General features: G+C 45.8%; 1 protein-coding gene and 1 long non-coding RNA gene across 6 annotated transcripts in view; one reads left to right on the top strand and one right to left on the bottom strand.

Moving 5' to 3' along the window:
- LOC102157930 overlaps positions 1-4850 on the bottom strand; it is a 34896-nt gene extending 30046 nt beyond the window's left edge. For all 5 annotated transcript variants that reach the window (XR_002340335.1, XR_002340336.1, XR_002340338.1 and 2 more), the window contains exon 1: positions 4502-4850. This is a non-coding gene — a long non-coding RNA (uncharacterized LOC102157930). The remainder of the gene's footprint in view (positions 1-4501) is intronic.
- Positions 10691-20522, top strand: part of CDK13 (cyclin dependent kinase 13) — a 119750-nt gene continuing 109918 nt past the window's right edge. The window contains 1 exon segment of the mRNA XM_021078845.1: positions 10691-12025. Within this exon segment, the coding sequence (XP_020934504.1) occupies positions 10812-12025 (1214 nt within the window). The 5' untranslated portion in view covers positions 10691-10811.

Below are 20522 nucleotides of genomic sequence, written 5' to 3'. Positions count from 1 at the left end.
CTGGCGCAGGCCAGTGGCTACGGCTCTGCCTAGCCTGGGAATCTCCATATGCTGCGGAAGCGGCCCTAGAAAAGGCAAAAAACAAACAAACAAACAAACAAAAACAAAGATGACTTCCTCTACCCTCTCCCAGCCTGTGCACCCCTTGGGATGTCTCTGAGTACCACCACCAAGTTTGAAAACCATGAGTCAAATGTAAAGAGTACTGGATGGGAGACAAAATAAACAGAGCATCTTTCACAGAGTAGCTCTGGAATCTTGGGCAAGACGTTTGATTTGCATAAATCTCAGTTTCCATCTATAGAGTGAGTATGAGGGGATTGAGCTTAGTTTTTAAAGATTCTTTGCAGCTCCAAAATCCCTTGATTTCCACTGGAACTGTTTAGCTATGCCCAGGACACTGGAGAGAAGGCCAGGCACCAAAACAGAAAGGGGAAAGAAAGATGGGTAGCATTTGTGTGGTCACTGAGGACATGGTTGAGGGAAAGAAAGGCACTGTGTGGGTACAGATCACAAAGTGTCTGATTTGTGTTTAGGATGTGCCTTGGGATTAAAATTCAGGTTTCACATGTTGTTTATGTGGCTGTAGAAACTCAGTCTCCTTGGGCTTTAATTTCCCTGAGTATTAAATGGGAATAATACAGTGAACTTTAGATGATGATTAAAGATGGAAACAAAGGCTTATTTCTCTTAGCATGTTTTCAATGCTGTAGCATGTATCAGAAATTCATTCCTTTTTATTGCTGAAAAATGCTATATTGTAGAGTTATGTCACTTCTTTAAATTCATCTGTCGATGGAAATTGGCACTGTTTCCACTTTTTGGCTTTAAGAATTGTGCTGCAATAAACATTTGTGTACAAGTTTTTGCATGTAGAAATGTTTTTATATCTCATAGGTATATAGCACATACAGCTAGGAGTGAAATTGCTAGGTCATGTTGTGGCTTTGTGTTTAGCATTTTCTTTTTCTTTCTTTCTTTTTTTTTTTTTTGTCTTTTTAGGGCCACACCTGCGGCATATGGAAGTTCCTAGCGGTTGAATCTGAGCTGCAGCTGCCTGCCACAGCCACAGCCACAGCCGCGTAAGATCCAAACTGAGACAGTGACTTACATCACAGCTCTCCGCAACACCAGATCCTTAACCCACCAATTGGGGCCAGGGATCGAACCCGAGTCCTAATTGATACTAGTCTTCATAGGTTCGGTACTACTGAGTCAGAAAGGGAACTCCCCTTTAACCGTTTTTATTTTTTATTTTTGTCTTTTTAGGGCTGCACCCGTGGCACATGGAGGTTCCCAGGCTAGGGGTCGAATCGGAGCTGTAGCTGCTGGCCTACACCACAGTCACAGCCACGCCAGATCCAAGCCACATCTGCGAGCTACACTGCAGCCACGGCAATGCCGGATCCCCAATCCACTAAGCGAGGGCAGGGATCTAACTCGCAACGGATTCGTTTCCACGGTGCCACGATGGGAACTCCTTAACCGTTTTTTAAATTGGGTTACTTTGAGTTCTCACTGTAGTGCAATGAGATCGGTGGAATCTCTGCAGCGCCAGGACACAGGTTCAGTCTCCAGCCTGGTACAGTAGGTTAAAGGATCTGGTGTTGCCACAGCTGTGGCTTAGGACCTCCTGTCTACAGCCATACTGCCCTGAATGAGCCTGATCTTGGAAGCGAAGCAGGGTTGGGCCTGTTTAGTACTTGGATGGGAGACTGCCTGGCCCAGGAACTCCATATGCCATGAGGTGGCCCAAAAGAATAAATAAATAAATGGGGTTATTTATCTTTCCGTATTGAGCTGAGGGAGTTCTTTGTTCTTTATATATTCTACCTATAAGTTCTTTACCATACATACATATTACATATATGCATACAATTTGTAGAGATTTATGCACTTTTTAATTTTCTTGATGGTGTCATTTGAAGAAGCACAAGCTTTTAATTTTGATAAGTCCAATTTATCTATTTTTTCTTTTGTCATTTGTGCTTTTAGTGTTGAATCTGAGAAGGTTTTGTGCAACCCAAGATTGCAAATATTTATTCCGGATGTTTACTTCTCAGAGTTTTGTAGTTTTAGATTGTATATTAGGTCTCTGATCCATTTTGAGCTAAGTTTTGTACATTGAAGGAAGCCAGAGTCCAACTTCATTCATTTGCATGTGGCTATTGAGTTGTCCCAGCACCATTTTTTTTTTTTTTTTTTTGCCTTTGTCTTTTTGTCTTTTGTTGTTGTTGTTGCTATTTCTGGGGCCGCTCCCGTGGCATATGGAGGTTCCCAGGCTAGGGGTTGAATCGGAGCTGTAGCCACGGGCCTACGCCAGAGGCACAGCAACGCAGGATCCGAGCCGCGTCTGCAACCTACACCACAGCTCACGGCAACGCTGATCGTTAACCCACTGAGCAGGGGCAGGGACCGAACCCGCAACCTCATGGTTCCTAGTCGGATTCGTTAACCACTGCGCCACGACGGGAACTCCACCATTTGTTGAATAAGCTATTCTTCCCCATCAAATTGTTTTGGCTCCATTGTTGAATATCATCTGATCATAAATATAAGAGTGAATCAAATGCTGATTCTGTTAATTTTATTGCAATAATCTGAACACAGAATAAGATTCATGTTTTCATTTTAAAAGTTCTAGTGGAAATTATTTACTTTGACCTATATCACCAATAATGTAATTTAAGATGATAAGGACCCCATCAATGAGAACTTTTAACACAACCTAAATGAATTGTTTGTTTGTTTACGCTTTCAGCATCACATCTACTAGGTGATGTAATTATAAATTTATTCTTGTTCTGCAGTTGAACTTCCAAATATTCCTGAATATCTATCTCCTAAATGTAAATATTCTTGTGAAATACATTAACAAAAATATTTATACCCCCTTTTTTTAGGGCCACACCTGAAGCATATGGAAGTTCCCAAGTTAGGGGCTGAATTGGAGCTGCAGCTGTGGGCCTATACCAAAGCCACAGCAACACCAGATTCTAGCTGCATCTACGACCTACATAGCAGCTTTCAACAATGCCGATTCTTAACCCACTGAGTGAGGCCAGGGATTGAACCCACATCCTCAAGGATACTAGTCAGGTTCTTAAACTGCTGTGCTGCAATGGGAACTACAAATTACGTACGTTTAAATCCTGACATGATTCAATGTATTGATTTGTCTCTATAATAAATGCTTAACTAATATATGTAGTTTAGTGCCCAGAGTGTGAGTCCTGAATTTTTGGACCAAGCAATTCTCCCAAATAATTACAAAAATTGCTCCGGGACAAGCATGAAAAATAACTTCATTGCTGGTAGCATTTCTGACTCAAAGGTAATGGGCTTCTGAACTGTGTGAATGATGAGCATGCAAACGACACACTGATCATTTCAGTTTTACTGGTGAAACTGATCTTAAATTTTTACTGTCCATTTTGTTTTTTCCTTTTTTTATTCTGGAATATATTGCTCCCTCTGTGTGTCTATGTCCCAGGCTTCTTTATTTAAGAGCAGAGTGGAAACAGTGGGGATTACAGTCAGGAGTATGGCCGAACTTCACCTTCCCTCCAGCCAGTTCCCCCAAACTCTGGGTCCCCACCCCCTCTGTGTGGCCAATTCCTTTCTTAGTGAATGAAGAACTTAATCCCTGAAGCCTGGGTACAAACCCCAAGGTTTTCTCCTAGCGCCTCCCTTTCCTCTGGCCCCCATTCCTGAGAAGGGCAGGTACCGCAGTTTGAATGCACGGGAGAGCCCAGAGTGTTGATAGACGCAGCAAGAAAGGCTTCACTCTCATGGAAAGAGGCCAAGGAGGCCAGTGTAGAGACATGAGGATACCCACAGCCTGGGGTATTACCTGGGGCCTTGGTGCCAGAGGAAAGGATACTGGTCCCCCCACCCGCCCCCGCCCAAGAAAGGAGGGGCCAGTATCACAGTCCTCTCGCTGCAAATAGTCACTGCTTGATCACTTGCCCTTCTGCTGCCAGCTGCAGAACCACACAAGGACCACGTCCTTCTCAAGCCTGAGCTGCTGGGTAATGTCGGGGATTCTGCTGCACTGTGGGTTTTAGGCACTTATGTTGAGATGGATTCTGAGGCTATATTTAGGATGAGCAGGAAGAAATGCTGTTATTAATGATACCCTCCTATGTGTGTGTGTGTGTGTGTGTGTGTGTGTATGTGCGCGCGCGTGCATGTGTGCACTTTTCAGGGCTGCACCCGTGGCATGTGGAGGTTCTCAGGCTAGGGATCCAATTGGAGCTACAGCTGCTGGCCTAAACCACAGCTCACGGCAACGCCAGATTCTTAACCCATTGAGCAAGGCCAGGGATCGAACCCACAACCTCATGGTTCCTCGTCGGATTCGTTGCCTCTGCACCACGATGGGAACTCCAATGATACCCTCCTATTGAAGTGGGAGGGGGGCGTGGGGTCATACTGTAAGATTTAGACATTTAGCTTACCTGTAATACAATTGGAAAAAACAGTAGCTTAAACGTATTACCTATCATATACGTCTTTTTTAGTCCAGGGCTGATCTGGAATATCCACAACGTCCTCGGAGAGCCAGGACCTTCTCTCTTCCCTTCACCCAGCATCCTTAACATGTGCGTGTTCCTTTGCAGTCACGGGATGGCTGCTCAAGCTCCAGTACAGCAGTTGAGTTCCAGATGTAAAGAAAAGCAGAAGGCAAGGTCAGCTAAATGGGCCTTTCATTTTAAGAAAGCATTCCCTTGAGTTCCCGTCGTGGCTCAGTGGTTAGCGAATCTGACTGGAAACTGTGAGGTTGCGGTTCCATCCCTGGCCTTGCTCAGTGGGTTAACGATCCGGCGTTGCCGTGAGCTGTGGTGTAGGTTGCAGACGCGGCTCGGATCCCACGTTGCTGTGGCTCTGGCGTAGGCCGGCGTCTACAGCTCCAATTAGACCCCTAGCCTGGGAACCTCCATATGCCACCAGAGCGGCCCTAGAAATGGCAAAAAGACAAACAAACAAACAAACAAAAAACACATTCCCAGAAGCCCCATCCAACAACTTTCACTTGCATTTCATTGCCCAGAACGGCATGGTATGGTCAGCTCCTTCATTGGCAAGTAGCGCTGGCAGATGCAGTTTTAAGCTGGGCACATTTATACACCCAACAAAACTAGTGTTCTGTTACTTATGATCAGGGAGAATCCCTATTAGGAAGCCCTCTAACAGTTTGGGCCACCATTCTTGTTTTATAAATAGGCATCCTTCAGCTTTACTGAACTGCAAGAACTGCCTCCCACCCCACCCAGCCCACCCACCCACACACTGCTTTTCAGCCCAGTGTTAATAGCAAACGCGGGCCTCTGAACCGTGCAAAAGATGAGCTTGGAGATGACACGTCTCTTATGTCTGTATTTCACTAGTGCAATTGAACTGAAAATTTATCCTAAGTTTCTGTGTTACGCTTTATTTTATTCTGGAATATATTACTGTGGTCGGGATCAACATAAATCTCAGGAGCACTGAAACAGCTCATAATTCTTAAAAGACTGAACTACAAAGCTAGACAGACCTGGGTTAGATCCCAGATCCACATTTACTATCCGTGTACTTTGCGCAAGACACAATCTTTCTATGCCTCAGTTTCCTAATTTGTAAATTGTGGACAGTAATCTTACAGGGAGTGTGATCAGATTATTTATGTCCAAAATGGGAAATGTATGTGCTAGGAAGTGGATACTATTAGTAGTTATTCTTGAACAAGTGGCAGAAACCAGGACCACCCCAACCAACTGGCAAACCAAAGACCATGTTCATCTGATTTGTAGGCGCTGTTGAGAAAATTAAATGAGAAAACAAACATAAAGCACTCAGCGCAGAGCCTGACATATATATAGTACATGCTCAGGAAATACTAGACGCTGCTTGTTTTTATTACTGAAATGAAAAGTTCTATATGCTTGATATTCTTCTGTATGATGAAGAATAGTGGGCTGAAATAAGGTGAGCTTAAATTGTTTCAAGACTGACAGAAACCTAAATGAAAGTCAAACCAACCAACGTTTCTAAAGGAGGAGCAAAGCTGAAAGACACTGAAGAAATTCCTACTTATGAGGATTCTGGAATGATAGTCTATGACCTATCTGTGAACTGTCTGTATCATTAGAAGTATGAAGGGAAGCACTGGAATTTTTTTTTTTTAAGATAAACTGACCATAAACATAAGGGTTTATTTCTGGACTTTCACTTATATTCCTTGGATATATCTGACCTCCCATCAGTGCTGCACTGTCTTTTTTTTATATAATTTTTTAAGTTTTCCCACTGTTTTATATGGCATTTCTCAAAAGTTTTGGACTGAAGAAATTTTACACTTAAGAAAAAATTTTGAGGACCACAAAATAGCTTTTTTTCAGTGCCACACCTGAAGCATATGGAGGTTCCCAGGCTAGGGGTCTAATCAGAACTACAGCTGCCAGTCTACACCACAGCTCATGGCAACACTGGATCCTTAACCCACTGAGTGAGGTTAGGGATCGAACCTGCAACCTCATGGTTCCTAGTTGGATTTGTTTCTGCTGTGCCATGACAGGAACTCCAGCTTTTGTCTTTATGAGTTATACCTACTGATATTAGAAATAAAAATGGAGGAGTTCCCTGGTGGCTGAGTGGGTTAAGAATCCATCATTGTCACTGCTGTGGCTCCAGTTCAATCCCTGGCCGAGGAACTTCTGCATGTCAGGGGTACGGCCGAAAAAAGGTAATTTTAAAATATTTATCTTAAAGAAAACATCATATATTAACACAACTACCACATTTAAATGAAAGAAACTATCTTTACAAAACAAAAAAAAATTATTGTTTTACCTTCTCAGATCTCTTTGTGGACTGATTTAATAGAATTGAAACGGATTCTCATATCTGCTTATTTATTTATTATTTATTATGGCCTCACCCACAGCATAGAAAGTTCCTGGGCCAGGGACTGAATCCTAGCTGCAGCTGTGGCAACTCTGGATCCTTTAACCTACTGTGCTGGGTTAGGAATTGAACCTGCACCTCTGCAGCGACCTGAGCCACTGCAGTCATATTCTTAACCCACCACAGTGGGAATTCCCATATGCACCTTTTTATGCAATTTGTTGCAGTATCTTGTTTTGGTGGAAATATATGAACATGATGTTGTTGGAAAAGAGAGGGAGTATTTCCATAGCCTTTCCAAAAAATTGTGTTTATTTTCTGATACTACACTGAACCTCCATAGTAGTTTCTTTCCTTTTTTTTTTTTTTCTTTTTATGTCCACGCCTGTGGCATATGGAGGTCTCCAGGCTAGGGGTCGAATCAGAGCTGCAGAGCTACATCACAGCCACAGCAAAGCAGGATCTGAGCCTCGTCTGTGACCTACACCTACACAGCTCACAGCAACGCCGGATCCTTAACCCACTGAGGCCAGGGATCCAACCAGTGTCTCATGGATACTAGATGGGTTCACTGCCGCTGAGCCACTAAGGGGAACTCCCTGTCCTGCAGTTTGAATGAATCTTTTATTCATGATTTTGTAACATCATCGATTACTTATTTGGAAAATACTGGTCCACTGAGTTAGACAGATATTCCAAATGTTTACACATTTCAGAAACCTAGTATCTTAGAACACTCTAGAAAACATATGAACACACAAGCACACATTCCATTAGCCATCAGAATGATGATGTCATCATGTCATGCTGCCTCTGGAAAACTCCACTCTACATTCATGACAAAATGAGAATGATAAAGACAATTCATATCATAAAATGAGAACAGCTTTGATTGCACATCTACTGAAAAAGTTTTAGGCTCAGGCCACACATTAAGAACAGGTGACATGGTATGACCTGTTAGATAAAGAAAGCAAAAAAAGTTACCACCTCCTTTTCTTTTCTTCCCTTTTAAAAAAGCCGTTATATGATATGTCACAACACACAAACAGTAAAATATTAAAGTACAGTCCTGCATGGCAATTTCAAGTCTCTTTACAGGACAGTAAGTAGACAAACTTAAAAGAAACAGATGACTTGTAAATTAAAGGTTTTCTCATTTTGTGGAGTTTGAACCCTGTTAATTATTAGCATTTCAATGCACGTGGGCTGGTTATCTCTGGGAGCTCTAATGCTTCACTTCTTCCATTTCTCCCCATTCCCCTCACTCCCAAGATAGAATCTTTGCAGAAACACACTGGGGTGGCAGAAAAATATTTTACTAAAAATATTATTATTTTAATATTTCACTAAAAATATTTTAGTGCATGTTTTCTGTTTGCAACCTGGACTGCAAGCTATATATTTACTATGGAACGAGTTTTCTTTTCAAGTATGGAAGATGATATTCTTACGTGGAATTGGTCACAGATAGGAGGAATTCTAGACAAACCTCTTATTTTGCTTTCCTTGTTCTGTTATTCCGGGCCTTTCAAAGTAGGATGACAGGGCAGGTTGATAGAGTTTTGTTGTTGTTGTTGTAGTTGGAAAAATCCACTTCCTAACTGGTTTGGCTTTAGGACTTTCATTCAGCAATACTGCTAAGGAGAAACTTTTTAAGGCATCCTGCCTCTTACTTTTCTATTCAGTTTCCCAATGCACTTAGCACATCCTCCTGACTGCATGGTAGGTTGCACCGTATGGGCCACACGGAGCCTATCCTTGTGGGACCTGAACCGACTTCAAGATTACCTATCCCTTTGCCTCCTCCTTTATCCTTCAGAAAACGCCCTTGTATTCATTCTTTCACTGAAGTCTGAGTTTAGCTTAGATCAGTCCAGACAGAGGTACAGACAGTATTAGTGGATATCAAGTCAATTACAATTAGTTATCTTAAGGCAGGAATGACGGATGGGTACTAAGTATTTAAGAAGCAAGAACCAACTGAGCAGACCTAACAAACTCGAAAAGGGTCATGCAGCACTGCTCAGCTTTCCTTCGCAACCATACTAAAAACTCAAAGGAGCCACTTCAGTTTCAACCTAATTGTTCCCAAAGCCCAGTCTGTAACTGAAAGGCATACCTGGTAATGCCAGCAATGAGACGTGAGGTCACCAAATGGTTATACTTTGCAGCCCCAAGGTTTAGCTAAGGTGAAAGTGGGTGAAGTGCCAAGAGGGCATTTCTCACTTGAGGAAGACGTTTTGACTTCAAGGCCGCCGGTAATAATTCTGGGGGTTTCTGTACTCCCTTCTAACGTTGCATCATTCCTCGTGTTACTATAACTTTCTACACTCTTGAGTGGTTATGAAAGCTCCAGACTGTGATTTCTGTGTTTTTAGGTTAAGACGGGGCCTGGAACCTGGGTGTACCGGGTAGTTTAAGCTGACGCCACCTCCGCCCTCTTTTACGGGGTGCTCTCTTTCCCTCTGGCAGCTGTTCCAACCCCCGGGCTTGGCTGAGGGTGGACGCTGTGGTGAATACCCAGCCCAGAAGGCCATTAAAGGCATTACTCCTCAGTCTCCAGATTCTTTCTCCAGCCGTGACCTTTCGACAGGCAGGCGGTGCGGTGCCTGCGGAGATCCGGGGCCGGCACGGCGCGCTGGACGCAAGCAACAGGCACGACCCGCGTGCCATCACTGCGAGACGCTCCAGCGACAGCAGTGGGCGGCGCACGCATCCTCTCCTTTCTTTAACCCTTCTTCACACAGAGTCCCACCCTCGCCGGAAGTGGAGCGCTCTCCAGTACGTCACTTCCGGTCAGAACCCCCGTCGCTTGGCGGGAGCGAGCACGCCGGTGCGCGGCAACTTTGTTCCCGCCTCCTTTGCCCCTGACGCCACTCACCTTTGGTTTTCTCGGAGCGCGACGTGCGCGCGCGCCCCCGGCCTTGCGTCAGGGCCGAGGGGGGGAAAGGCCGAAAGAGCGAGGCGAGAAGGAGGGGTTGTGGAGGTTAGGGCCCAACCAGCGAGTCCCAGCACCCTCCCTCCTCCTGACGAGGAGCGGAGAGGGAAGGGGAGGAGCAAGCCGGGCCCGGCCGCGCACACCCGGAGCCTCCTCGTGGAGGGGGGGGGAGCGGAGAAAAGGGGCAGCACCGCCACCTCTGCCGGCGGTGGCGAAGGAAGAAAGTCAGGGCCCAAACCCACCGCTCCAGACTCAGAAACGCCCCCCCGCCCCCTTCTCCCCGGAAACAGCCCCCCGCCCAGCCCCGCACACTCGCCGCCCCAGCCGCGAGCCGCAGCCGGGTCGCCCCCGCCTCGCCCCGCCCCGCCGCCCGTCCCTGCGGGCCGCCGAGTGCGCGAGGCCCTAGGCCGGGAGTTGTTGTCAGGCCCAGGCCACTTCCGAGGCGCCCGCCGTGTGTCGCCGCCGCCACAGGAGGACGACGTCGACGCGGAGGAGGAGGGGGAGGCGGCGGAGGCGTGTTGTTGTCTCGCCCACTCCCTCCCCTGAACTCGCACCCGACGTCAGGGCGCGATGGAGTGAAGCGGCGACGAAGGTGGTACTTCCGCGTTGCGCTGCCCGAGCCGAGAGCGCGGCCGAGGCCGCTCCCCCACCCCGGGGGCACTTGGAGGACTCCGGACTCCCCCGCGGGTCGGCGCCCGGCGCCGCCGGGGTTTTTGCTGCGGAGGGTAGGACGGCGAGCACGATCGGGAGCTCCTCCGCCCGGATTCCGGCTTCCCGCGGGCCCGGAGGCCGCTGCGTACCCCACCGCGACCTGGAGCCCGGGGACCGGAGTCCCGACCCGGATTATCGTGGCGCGTCTGCCGGCCCGCCCCGGTGCTCGGTGTCCCTCCGCCGCCGTTCCCGTTTCCGGCGGGGGAGATGGCCAGGATCTGACCCGCGAGGAGGCCGCACCCGCGCCGCGCTCTGCGGCGGGCCCTAGGCGATGCCGAGCAGCTCGGACACGGCGCTGGGGGGAGGCGGGGGCTTGAGCTGGGCGGAGAAGAAGTTGGAGGAACGCCGCAAGCGGAGGCGATTCCTGTCCCCTCAGCAGCCGCCGCTGCTGTTGCCGCTCCTGCAGCCGCAGCTCCTGCAACCGCCGCCGCCCCCGCCGCCTCTGCTCTTCCTGGCTGCTCCCGGCACGGCCGCCGCCGCAGCCGCCGCCGCCGCGGCCTCCTCCTCTTGCTTCAGCCCGGGCCCCCCTCTGGAGGTCAAGCGGCTGGCGAGAGGCAAGAGGCGCGCAGGAGGGCGGCAGAAGCGGCGCCGCGGGCCCCGCGCCGGGCAGGAGGCGGAGAAGCGTCGGGTCTTCTCGCTGCCCCAGCCGCAGCAGGACGGCGGTGGCGGTGCGAGTAGCGGCGGGGGTGTGACCCCGCTGGTGGAGTACGAGGATGTGAGCTCCCAGTCCGAGCAGGGGCTGCTGCTGGGGGGGGCCAGCGCGGCAACGGCGGCGACGGCTGCCGGGGGAACCGGGGGCAGCGGCGGCAGTCCGGCCTCCTCCTCCGGCACCCAGAGGCGCGGGGAGGGGTCGGAGCGCAGGCCCCGCCGGGACCGCCGCAGCAGCAGCGGCCGCAGCAAGGAGCGCCACCGCGAGCACCGGCGGCGGGACGGGCAGCGGGGCGGCGGCGAGGCCTCCAAGTCCCGCAGCCGCCACGGCCACGGCGGCGAGGAGCGGGCCGAGGCCGGCAAGAGCGGCAGCAGCAGCAGCAGCGGCGGCCGCCGGAAAAGCGCCTCGGCCACGTCCAGCAGCAGCAGCAGCCGCAAGGACCGAGACCTGAAGGCCCATCGCAGCCGGACTAAGTCGTCCAAGGAGCCGCCCTCGGCCTACAAGGAGCCGCCCAAGGCCTACCGCGAGGACAAGACCGAGCCCAAGGCCTACCGGCGGCGGCAGCGGTCCCTGAGCCCGCTGGGAGGCCGGGACGACAGCCCGGTGTCCCACAGGGCCTCGCAGAGCCTGCGGAGCCGCAAGTCCCCCAGCCCGGCCGGAGGGGGCAGCAGCCCCTACTCTCGGCGGCTGCCCCGCTCCCCGAGCCCCTACAGCCGCCGCCGCTCCCCCAGCTACAGCCGCCACAGCTCCTACGAGCGGGGCGGCGACGTGTCCCCCAGCCCCTACAGCAGCAGCAGCTGGCGCCGCTCCCGGAGCCCCTACAGCCCCGTGATCAGGTGAGTGCGGCGTCGCGGCCGGCGGGCTTGGGCTGGGCTGGCCGGGTCCCCAGGGGCCGCGGGCGAGGGGCGAGGCTCGGCCAAACGCCCGTCCGCCCGCGCGGCCGGGAAGCCCCACCGCGGCCGGGGCGCTCGCTGGGCAGGGGCGTTTCCGCGCGCCCGGGACCCCTGGTCGGGGTTGGAGGGACAAAGCAACAGGTCCCGCAAAGTTTGCCGCGTTGCTCGGGCGGGCAGGGTTGCGAGGGAGGGGGAGCGCTTTCGGCTCGTCGCGGGAGTCCGTCGGCGGGCGTCTCCGAGCTGCCCCTTGCTCTCCCGGGGCGGCTGCTTGGGGTAGACCTGGGGGTGGCTTGACTCGTGCTCTCGAAAGCTCTCAGAGGAGGTTCCGCTGCCGGAGACTTGAGCCTGGATGGTTGCAGCGTGGGGACCAAATATCGTACGGAGAGAGTCGGCATCCGGTGCCGACGTCGGAGTCAGATGCGGATTGCAAGTGTTTCCTATGATTAATGCAGCGGTGGGAAAAGCAGCCTTTCTGGAAGGTCCTTCTTTGAATATGTGCAGAAGTTTACGTGGAAGCTTGTAGTTCTGAGTTCTGGAGAGAAGATACTCATTTTATGATTTTCTTGTGTGAAATAGTTTTTTGTCACCTGCTCTGTAAAAGTCGTGATTTAAACAAACAAACAAGAAGGCCAGGTGGCTTCTGTGTTCGTTTGTGATGACGCTCAGTTGCTAATAACGTGGTAAATGTAATCTAGTTGGTGTTTCCTGTGTAGCGACCGAGTGAGCGGCCTGGAACTGGACATTTCTTACACTGTTATACTACTTACACTAGTTAGTTACTACTTTAAATGACTATTTACACTTACTTTGAAGTTAACTAGACCTTTAAATAGCAGGATTTTTTTTTCCAAACGTCGTTGAAAGGTATAATTTAATCTAGTGGAATTGGAGTAAATCTTTATGTAGCTGTGATGCCTTGTTATATAATGCTTTCTCCAGAAAAAGTGTGTGCATTGGTGTATATTTATCTATTAGGGACAATGAATTAAAAGTAACTTGTGAGTATTTTGCAGATCCTGATGTTCCGTGAGATGTATAGACCTTCTAGGTGTTAAAATTTAGGGTATTGACCAAATGTTTTTTGTACCCGTTTTTGTCCTCTTGGTCTTAGTTTTCAGTAATGCCAAGCAACTGCTGTGTATCTATCGCTAAGTACGAGTTCTGCCAAATCTCAATACTGTCTGTGTACCTATAAAATTAGGTCTCCTCGAAGCACCAGCCTGGTAAATGTTTGTAAAGATGCGATGCAAGTAGAGATCTGTGTGTTTGTCTTTAATCCAAAACAGCTGTATAAATCTTCCTTCTTGCAGGGTTCAAGAAAACTTACAATGCTAGTTGATGCCTTAGCCAAAGATATCAGTGTTAAAAAGTGATTTCACTAAGTCTAGCTTCTGTATCTTGCAGGAGTTTATATTTTAATTTAATGCCAAAAGATTTGCTTTTTTCTTTTGCAGTTGAATTTGTTTTTGGAAACTGATTAGGTTAAGTTTCAGCACTTTAGATAGCAATTTTTAGTGTACGATGTGATGTTAAGAATGGATTTTGTGTTTATCAGGCGTTTTAGTTGCTGGACGCTTTAGCATGGCCCTTTATTATCTAATAGTGCTGTGTGTTTTGTAGTTATTACGGAACAGGAGTATGTTTGTTGAGGATTGCTTGTATTTAGTAAATATTTATTGAGCATATATTATATGCCAGACACTCTTGCAGGGACTGGAATACGGGAATGAACGAGGCTTGCGTTCCAGTGGACCGTTTATTACTGAATCTCTTCAGGGCGTTTATATTGACCACCAGTATTTCTGAGTGGTTGGATTCGGAGGAAGCTTCAGAATATTTTGGTCAACATTCTTGACAGCTGGCCTTTTGGTTGTGTGCCTGTATAAATCTAGAGGTGGGAAACTTTGAGACAGCCTATTCCATTAGACTTGGGACCTGTAGGTTCGCCCAGTGTCTTAGCAAAACCCTGGGAGACAGTTGCCTGAACTGTTACAGAGAATTACTTGGGTGTTTTTTTTTGTTTGTTTGTTTTTGTAAATTCCAAAGATGAGATGAAAATCTGTGTTTTGTATAAAAATATTATAGATTATTACAGAAATGTAACATGGTGAAATTTTTGTTGAATGACTTGAATTGTTAGAATTCTTCATGTTGAAACAGAAATCTGCCTCCATGTTAACTTTAAGCAATTGCTTCAAGTTTAACTTTTTGGAATGGTACAGAACAAACCTGTATGCTACCTCTTTACCACGTAAAGACAATTGATGTGTCTTCTGAGTATTTTCCTCTCTGGGCCAAAAAACTCATTTTTCATACAGTTTTTAGATTTCACATTATATTATACCTAGTGTGTCAAACGCCCTGCTTAAACTATGGCGCCTGGAATTTATAGTTAAAATAATTAATTGAAGAACTCAATTTTTAAGTATAGCAGATGTTTTATTACTGTTTTGGAGCAGTTAATTAAACTCTTGTCCAGCCTAATGTAAAAAGTTGTATTTAAGTAATTGTAGTAGGTGGCCCCATGTTGTTTATGAATAGATTGTAGGGTTGTGAGCTCGGTGAAGGCAATGGGCCTGTGTTGCTTACCCTTGTATTCGTTCTAAGTGCTCAGCATAGTATCTGGTACAAGTACCTAATTATTGAATGGCTAAAGGAATACACACGGAGCGTATGAAATAGCGTAGGCCTGGATATATAAGTATTTAATAGGGACCGTATTTAATAGAGACCATGTGTTTTGCTGTAGGGAATAGCAGCATGATCTTTTTTTTTTTGGTCTTTTTAGGGTCACACCTGAGGGATATGGAAGTTCCCAGGCTAGGGGTCAGATTGGAGCTGTAGCTGCTGGCCTATATCACAGCCACAGCAACACCAGATCCAAGCTGCAGGATCCTTAAGCCACTGAGTGAGGCCAGGGATCAAACCCAAGTCATCGCAGACACTAGTCGGGTTTGTTACCACTGAGCTACAATGGGAACTCTGCAGAATGACCTTTTTCCAGCCCACATGGAGCTTATGTGTTAATGAATTGTCAGTACAGATATTTATAAGGGAATGCATACACATTCCAAATTGTACTGAAACTGGAAAGAAGATTTTTTCTGTTAGTTCCTAGAGTAAATCCTCTCTGTTCTATTGACTTCTACTTCACAACCTGCCCTTTGCCTTCATCTGATTCGCCAGCCCTCTGCTGCTCACGTCAAGTCCTTTCTTAGCTTTACCTCTTCCCTGCATAATAACCTGGTTACTGTATTTTCTTTACTACTTGACTGTTGGCCTTATAACAAGTGTGCGTTTGGACTGAAGAGAGGGGCTGTTCGGAATGAGAGGGAGTGAGACTGACATTTGGTTTTACTGAGTTCCAGGCATTGATAAGTTCTGAACATACTTTGACCCCCAAAACTCATGTTATGGTTAGAACATTCTTATTGATAGATTGGAAAATGTAAGCTAAAAAGTTAAGTGATTTGTTCCGATGTCAGCTTGGAGTCAAACCTGGGGTTGATTAAGAAGCACTAGCTCTTGATGTTGTGCTGTAGTAAATCTCACATGAGGTTCAAGGGAGCGGGCCACCTCACTGAATGATGTGTTTTGATAAAATTCACCTTCTCTTTGTGTAGTTATACAGTAATTTCTGTTTCCTGGACATCTGTGCAGCATTTTGAAGATTTCTCTAAAACTCTAGGATTTCCCATTGTGGCTCGGTGGTAACGACCTCATGTACTAGTATACATGAGGACTCGGGTTCGATCCCTGGCCTCGATCAGATCAGTGGGTTTAGGATCCAGTGTTGTCTTGAGTTTCAGTGTCGATGGAAGATACAGCCTGGATCCCACTTTCCTGTGGCTGCAGTGTAGGCTGGCAGCTGCAGCTCCAGTTTGACGCCTAGCCTGGGAACTTTCGTATGTCCCCATGCAGCCCTGAAAACCAAACAACCCCCCAAAACCAAAAAACACCCCTAATTCTTCTAAAGATTTTTTCTTTTAATTTGTAAGTTTTATGAATAGGAGACTAAAAACATCCGTGAAGACATTAACTACACTCAGGTATTGACCGTTGTCTTGCCTCGGGATGTCGGGATGCCCTGGTCTGCCTCTGAGCAAGTTCTGTTCCCTTAAGAAGCAGCGGAAGCCTCTACTGTGGACTCACATTGAGACCTTGCGAATCTAAAGATGGGCACACCTTCGATGGAAATTTAAATGACTTTATTAGTGTTCACTTGCATATGATACGGGATGCTTTTGTCACGGATTATTTAGTATTTTGTCCTAAGAACTGTGTTCAGAAATCTATGAAACGAAGACATTCCAGAATTTTTAAAAAGTTATCACAAAATACTGCTGTTTGATCTGTTCTTACTAAAATAAGTCATGAATATCCTTAGATAAATCGAATTCTTAAAATGCTTTTAGGGAGTTCCCGTCCTGGCACAGTGGTTAACGAATCCCGACTGGGAACCATGAGGTTGCGGGTTCGATCCCTGGCCTTGCTCAGTGGGTTAAGGATCTGGTGTTGCCGTGAGCTGTGGCGTAGGCCGGCGGCTACAGCCCCGGTTAGACCCCCAGCCGGGGAACCTCCATATGCTGCGGGTGCGGCCCTAGTAAAAGGAAAAAAGACACCCCCCCAAAAAATGCTTTTGAAAAGTGTTAAAAAAAAAAAATAGGATAGTAGAATAAATGCAGAAACACTCCGAAGGCATGGCAGACTGTCTGAAGTCTTCAAACGTGTAATCATCCCTTCATTTCCAAGATGGCCTTGTGTTTTGTTCTTTCCTGACCAAAACTTGCCTGCCGTATATTCCTTCCCTATCCCATTTTGGTTCTAGCCCTAACGTTTATCCTCCTTCCATTTCCAGCACTGGTTCAGGTCCTCATTTGTAGTCAGACTTCCTGTTACTCTTTTCTTCTCTGTTCATCCATTCTTTTCTTCCCAATTCATTCTTTATCAGAAGATTTTTCTGAAAATTTTGGTTAGATTATGTCACATACATTGTATAAAATTAAGCCCAAACTTTCTAAGGCATTATCAGGTAATGCCTTTTATGATCTGGCCCCATTCTATCAGAATTCTATTTTTAGAGGCACTTACATTTCTCTACATTTTTACTTTTGCTGTTCTCTTAGCTTGAAAGGCCTTTTTTTCTCTTCCTTGCCTCCAGCTTTGCATTCAAAACCTAGGTTATATTCCACCCTCTTGAGACCTTTCTCCATTCGTGTAGAAAAAGTTAATTCGTTTTCTTATATTCCTACAGCACTTTGCTATAGAGCTTTTAAAAATTCTGTTTAATATTCTAATTGTTTGGCTGACCACATTTCTGTTTTTCTTACTAGATTGTAAGCTCCTAGAGGACAGATTCCAAAGTGTATTTATTAGTGGTTGAATTAATTTAAGTATTTTTCTCCTCAGATTAATGCAAACCAACTTTTGCACAGATGCCAGATGTGTCTTTAAACTTACTTGGTATTTTGGTTCACATATACTCTAGGTTGGGGGAAGTAATTGTTTTAATTTATAAGGAGAGAATTTAAGAACCTCCCCCTTCTAGCGTCTCCTTTACTGGAATGAGTCAAGGATGCTGGGAGTCACTTCCAGTGTGAATAGAATAAATTGAGGCTTAGTGTTTATATTTGTACTCTGTTGTATGATCAAGATACATGATCTGTTTTTCTTGGTGAAAATTTTCTGAGCAGACTGTGTCAAGCTTTTATTTCCTAACTGAAAAATTATAGTTATTTCTGAAAAGCCAGTTGAAAACTAATGTTGCTTAATGTTCATATTTTAGGTTTTTAAAATTTTTTGTTCTATACATTTTCAATGATTATCACTGAAGTTTTTGTTGTTATTTTTGGTTTTGGTTGGCTTCGTTTCATGTGTAGATATTTGTAAACTTTAAAGTGGGTGTTGGAAGCAAAAGTGTCAAAAGCTAGAGTCAGATGTCACTTATTTGCATGATTCTTGTTCCTTGAATTTCTGCACCTGTAAATTGTGGGAGAATCTAGTGTTCTTAAGCTATTTGGAAAATAAAATGTACATTAGAGTATAAGTCTAGGTTAAAAACTGTAATTTACATAAAATGGAAATGAAACAGGTAGTGAGAGGAACTGAAAATTGAAAGCAGTTAATGGGTTGCATGCCTCCCCTCTTTTCTGTTTCTGCATTTTCACTTTGCATAGGGATACTTTCACTGAGGTGTTTTATTGACACTTCAATCTTAATTTCTCCAGCATTAAATTATTTCACCTCTCTTGGGGTCATTTCTTTTTCTGATACTGCTCTTCGCTCTTTTTCACATATTTACAAAGATAAGAGGCTCATGGTAGAAATTTTGTTAGTACAGAAAAGGGTAAGAGGTGAGAAGTCCCCCTGAATCCAGCTACCTGAGATGATTATCCCATGACGTGTGGGTGAACATTGTTCTAGACCGCTATGCATGTATATGCGTAAAAGCATGAGAGTTTACATAAATGGGAACATACTACGATGCTATTTTGTGCACTGTGCTCCACAGCATATTCTCTATATTGGCTTCTAGTATTCTGTTGTGTGGATGCACCATAACTTGTTTTGCCAAGTGCTTTTTGCTAGATTCTTAATTTTTTTAGTTTTTGTTTCTTGCTGTGTGTATGCATCTATTGCAGAATTTTTTGTGTGCATTTATCCACCATCTCCTCTAGATTGAACTTCTTAGGGATAAAACTTTTGGGGTCAGAAATGGTATGGTATGCATGGTTATAATTTTGATAACCATCGCAGTGCCCTTCAGAACACTTTAGAACCAACCTGTATTTCCCAACAGTGTGAGTGCCTATTTCTTTAGTCCCACTTTGTCACTTGAAGTTGTCAAATATTGTTATTATTTTCATTTGCATTTCTTTAATAAGCCTGCCTTATTTTTGTTCATATTGGATGTTCTAATTTCTTGATTCATTACTTTGTTGTTTTTCTAATTTATAAGCGCTCTTTGTGTGTTAGAGATAATTAACTTTCTTGTTGTATTAGTATTTTTGTGAGTCTTTTGATTTTGTTTATGTGATGTTTTGTTGTAAGAAGTGGTTTTTTTTGTTTTTTGTTTTTTGTTTTTTTTTTTGTCTTTTCCAGGGCCACTTCCTGCGGCATATGGAGGTTCCCAGGCTAGGGGTTGAATCGGAGCTGTAGCCACCAGCCTACGCCAGAACCACAGCAATGCGCCAGAACCACAGCAATGCGGGGATCCGAGCTGCATCTGCAACCTACACCACAGCTCACGGCAACGCCGGATCCTTAACCCACTGAGCAAGGCCAGGGATCGAACCCGCAACCTCATGGTTCCTAGTGGGATTCGTTAACCACTGCGCCACGACGGGAACTCCGAGAAGTTTTTGATTAGTGTGTGCACATGTGTTTTAAGTGACAGTAATTTCTCCCAAGCATCCAATGCCAAAACCTTGGTGATACTTAGCTCTTCTCCCTCCCCAGTTCTAATTTCTAATTGCTTCTTTAATACAGTCTTTAGTCTACACTTACTTAGTTTGAAATTCCTTAGCTTATGTCCCTTTTGTTGATTCTGCTTGCTTTTGGGCTTTTCCTCTTCGAGCCTGTCCTGTTTTCTGCATTCAAATTAATCCTAAGAGACCACTTTGAGTCTGTCAATTTTCTGTAAAACATGTTTACAAATTCTTGAACTGGGCATTTAAGATTCTCCATCCTAGACTGACCCCAAATACCCTTATTTTTTACTGTGTATTGTGATAACAATAAAAACTAGACTCCTTACTGTTTTAAAAACATGTAATTATAAGCCCCTTGTGTCTTAGTTGATGCCATACCCTCAGTTGGCCAATCCTGCTTGTCCATTCTTCCACTGTAGTTCAGATGTCATCTTATCTATGAAGCCTTCATTAATCTCATCCCCAAGTCATTTCTCTTAATGCTCTTTGCCCCAAGATCACTTTTATGAATAGTTATTACATCTAAGCCTGCAACAATTAAAGAGTTTTTTTTTACTCAATGAATTTATTACATTTATAGTTGTACAATGATCATCGCAACCCAATTTTATAGTATTTCCATCCCAAACCCCCAGCCCATCCCCCCACCCCCCAGCCTGTCTCATTTGGAAACCATAAGTTTTTCAAAGTCTGTGAGTCAGTATCTGTTCTGCCAAGCAGTTTGTTGTGTCCTTTTTTCAGATTCCACATGTAAGTGATAGCATTTGATGTTGGTGTCTCATTGTATGGCTGCCTTCACTTAGCATGATAATTTCTAGGTCCATCCATGTTGCTAAAAATGCTGGTATTTCATTCCTTTTAATGGCTGAGTAATATTCCATTGTGTATATGTACCACCTCTTCTTTATCCACTCCTCTGTCGATGGGCATTTAGGTTGTTTCCATGTCTTGGCTATTGTATATGGTACTGCAGTGAATATTGGAGTACATGTGTCTTTGCAAGTCATGGT

The sequence above is a fragment of the Sus scrofa genome, chromosome 18 (genome assembly GCF_000003025.6).
Source record: "Sus scrofa isolate TJ Tabasco breed Duroc chromosome 18, Sscrofa11.1, whole genome shotgun sequence".
Taxonomy (NCBI): domain Eukaryota; kingdom Metazoa; phylum Chordata; class Mammalia; order Artiodactyla; family Suidae; genus Sus; species Sus scrofa.
Note: the sequence above shows the minus strand (reverse complement) of the source record. Positions and strands in the feature narration are given on the sequence as shown.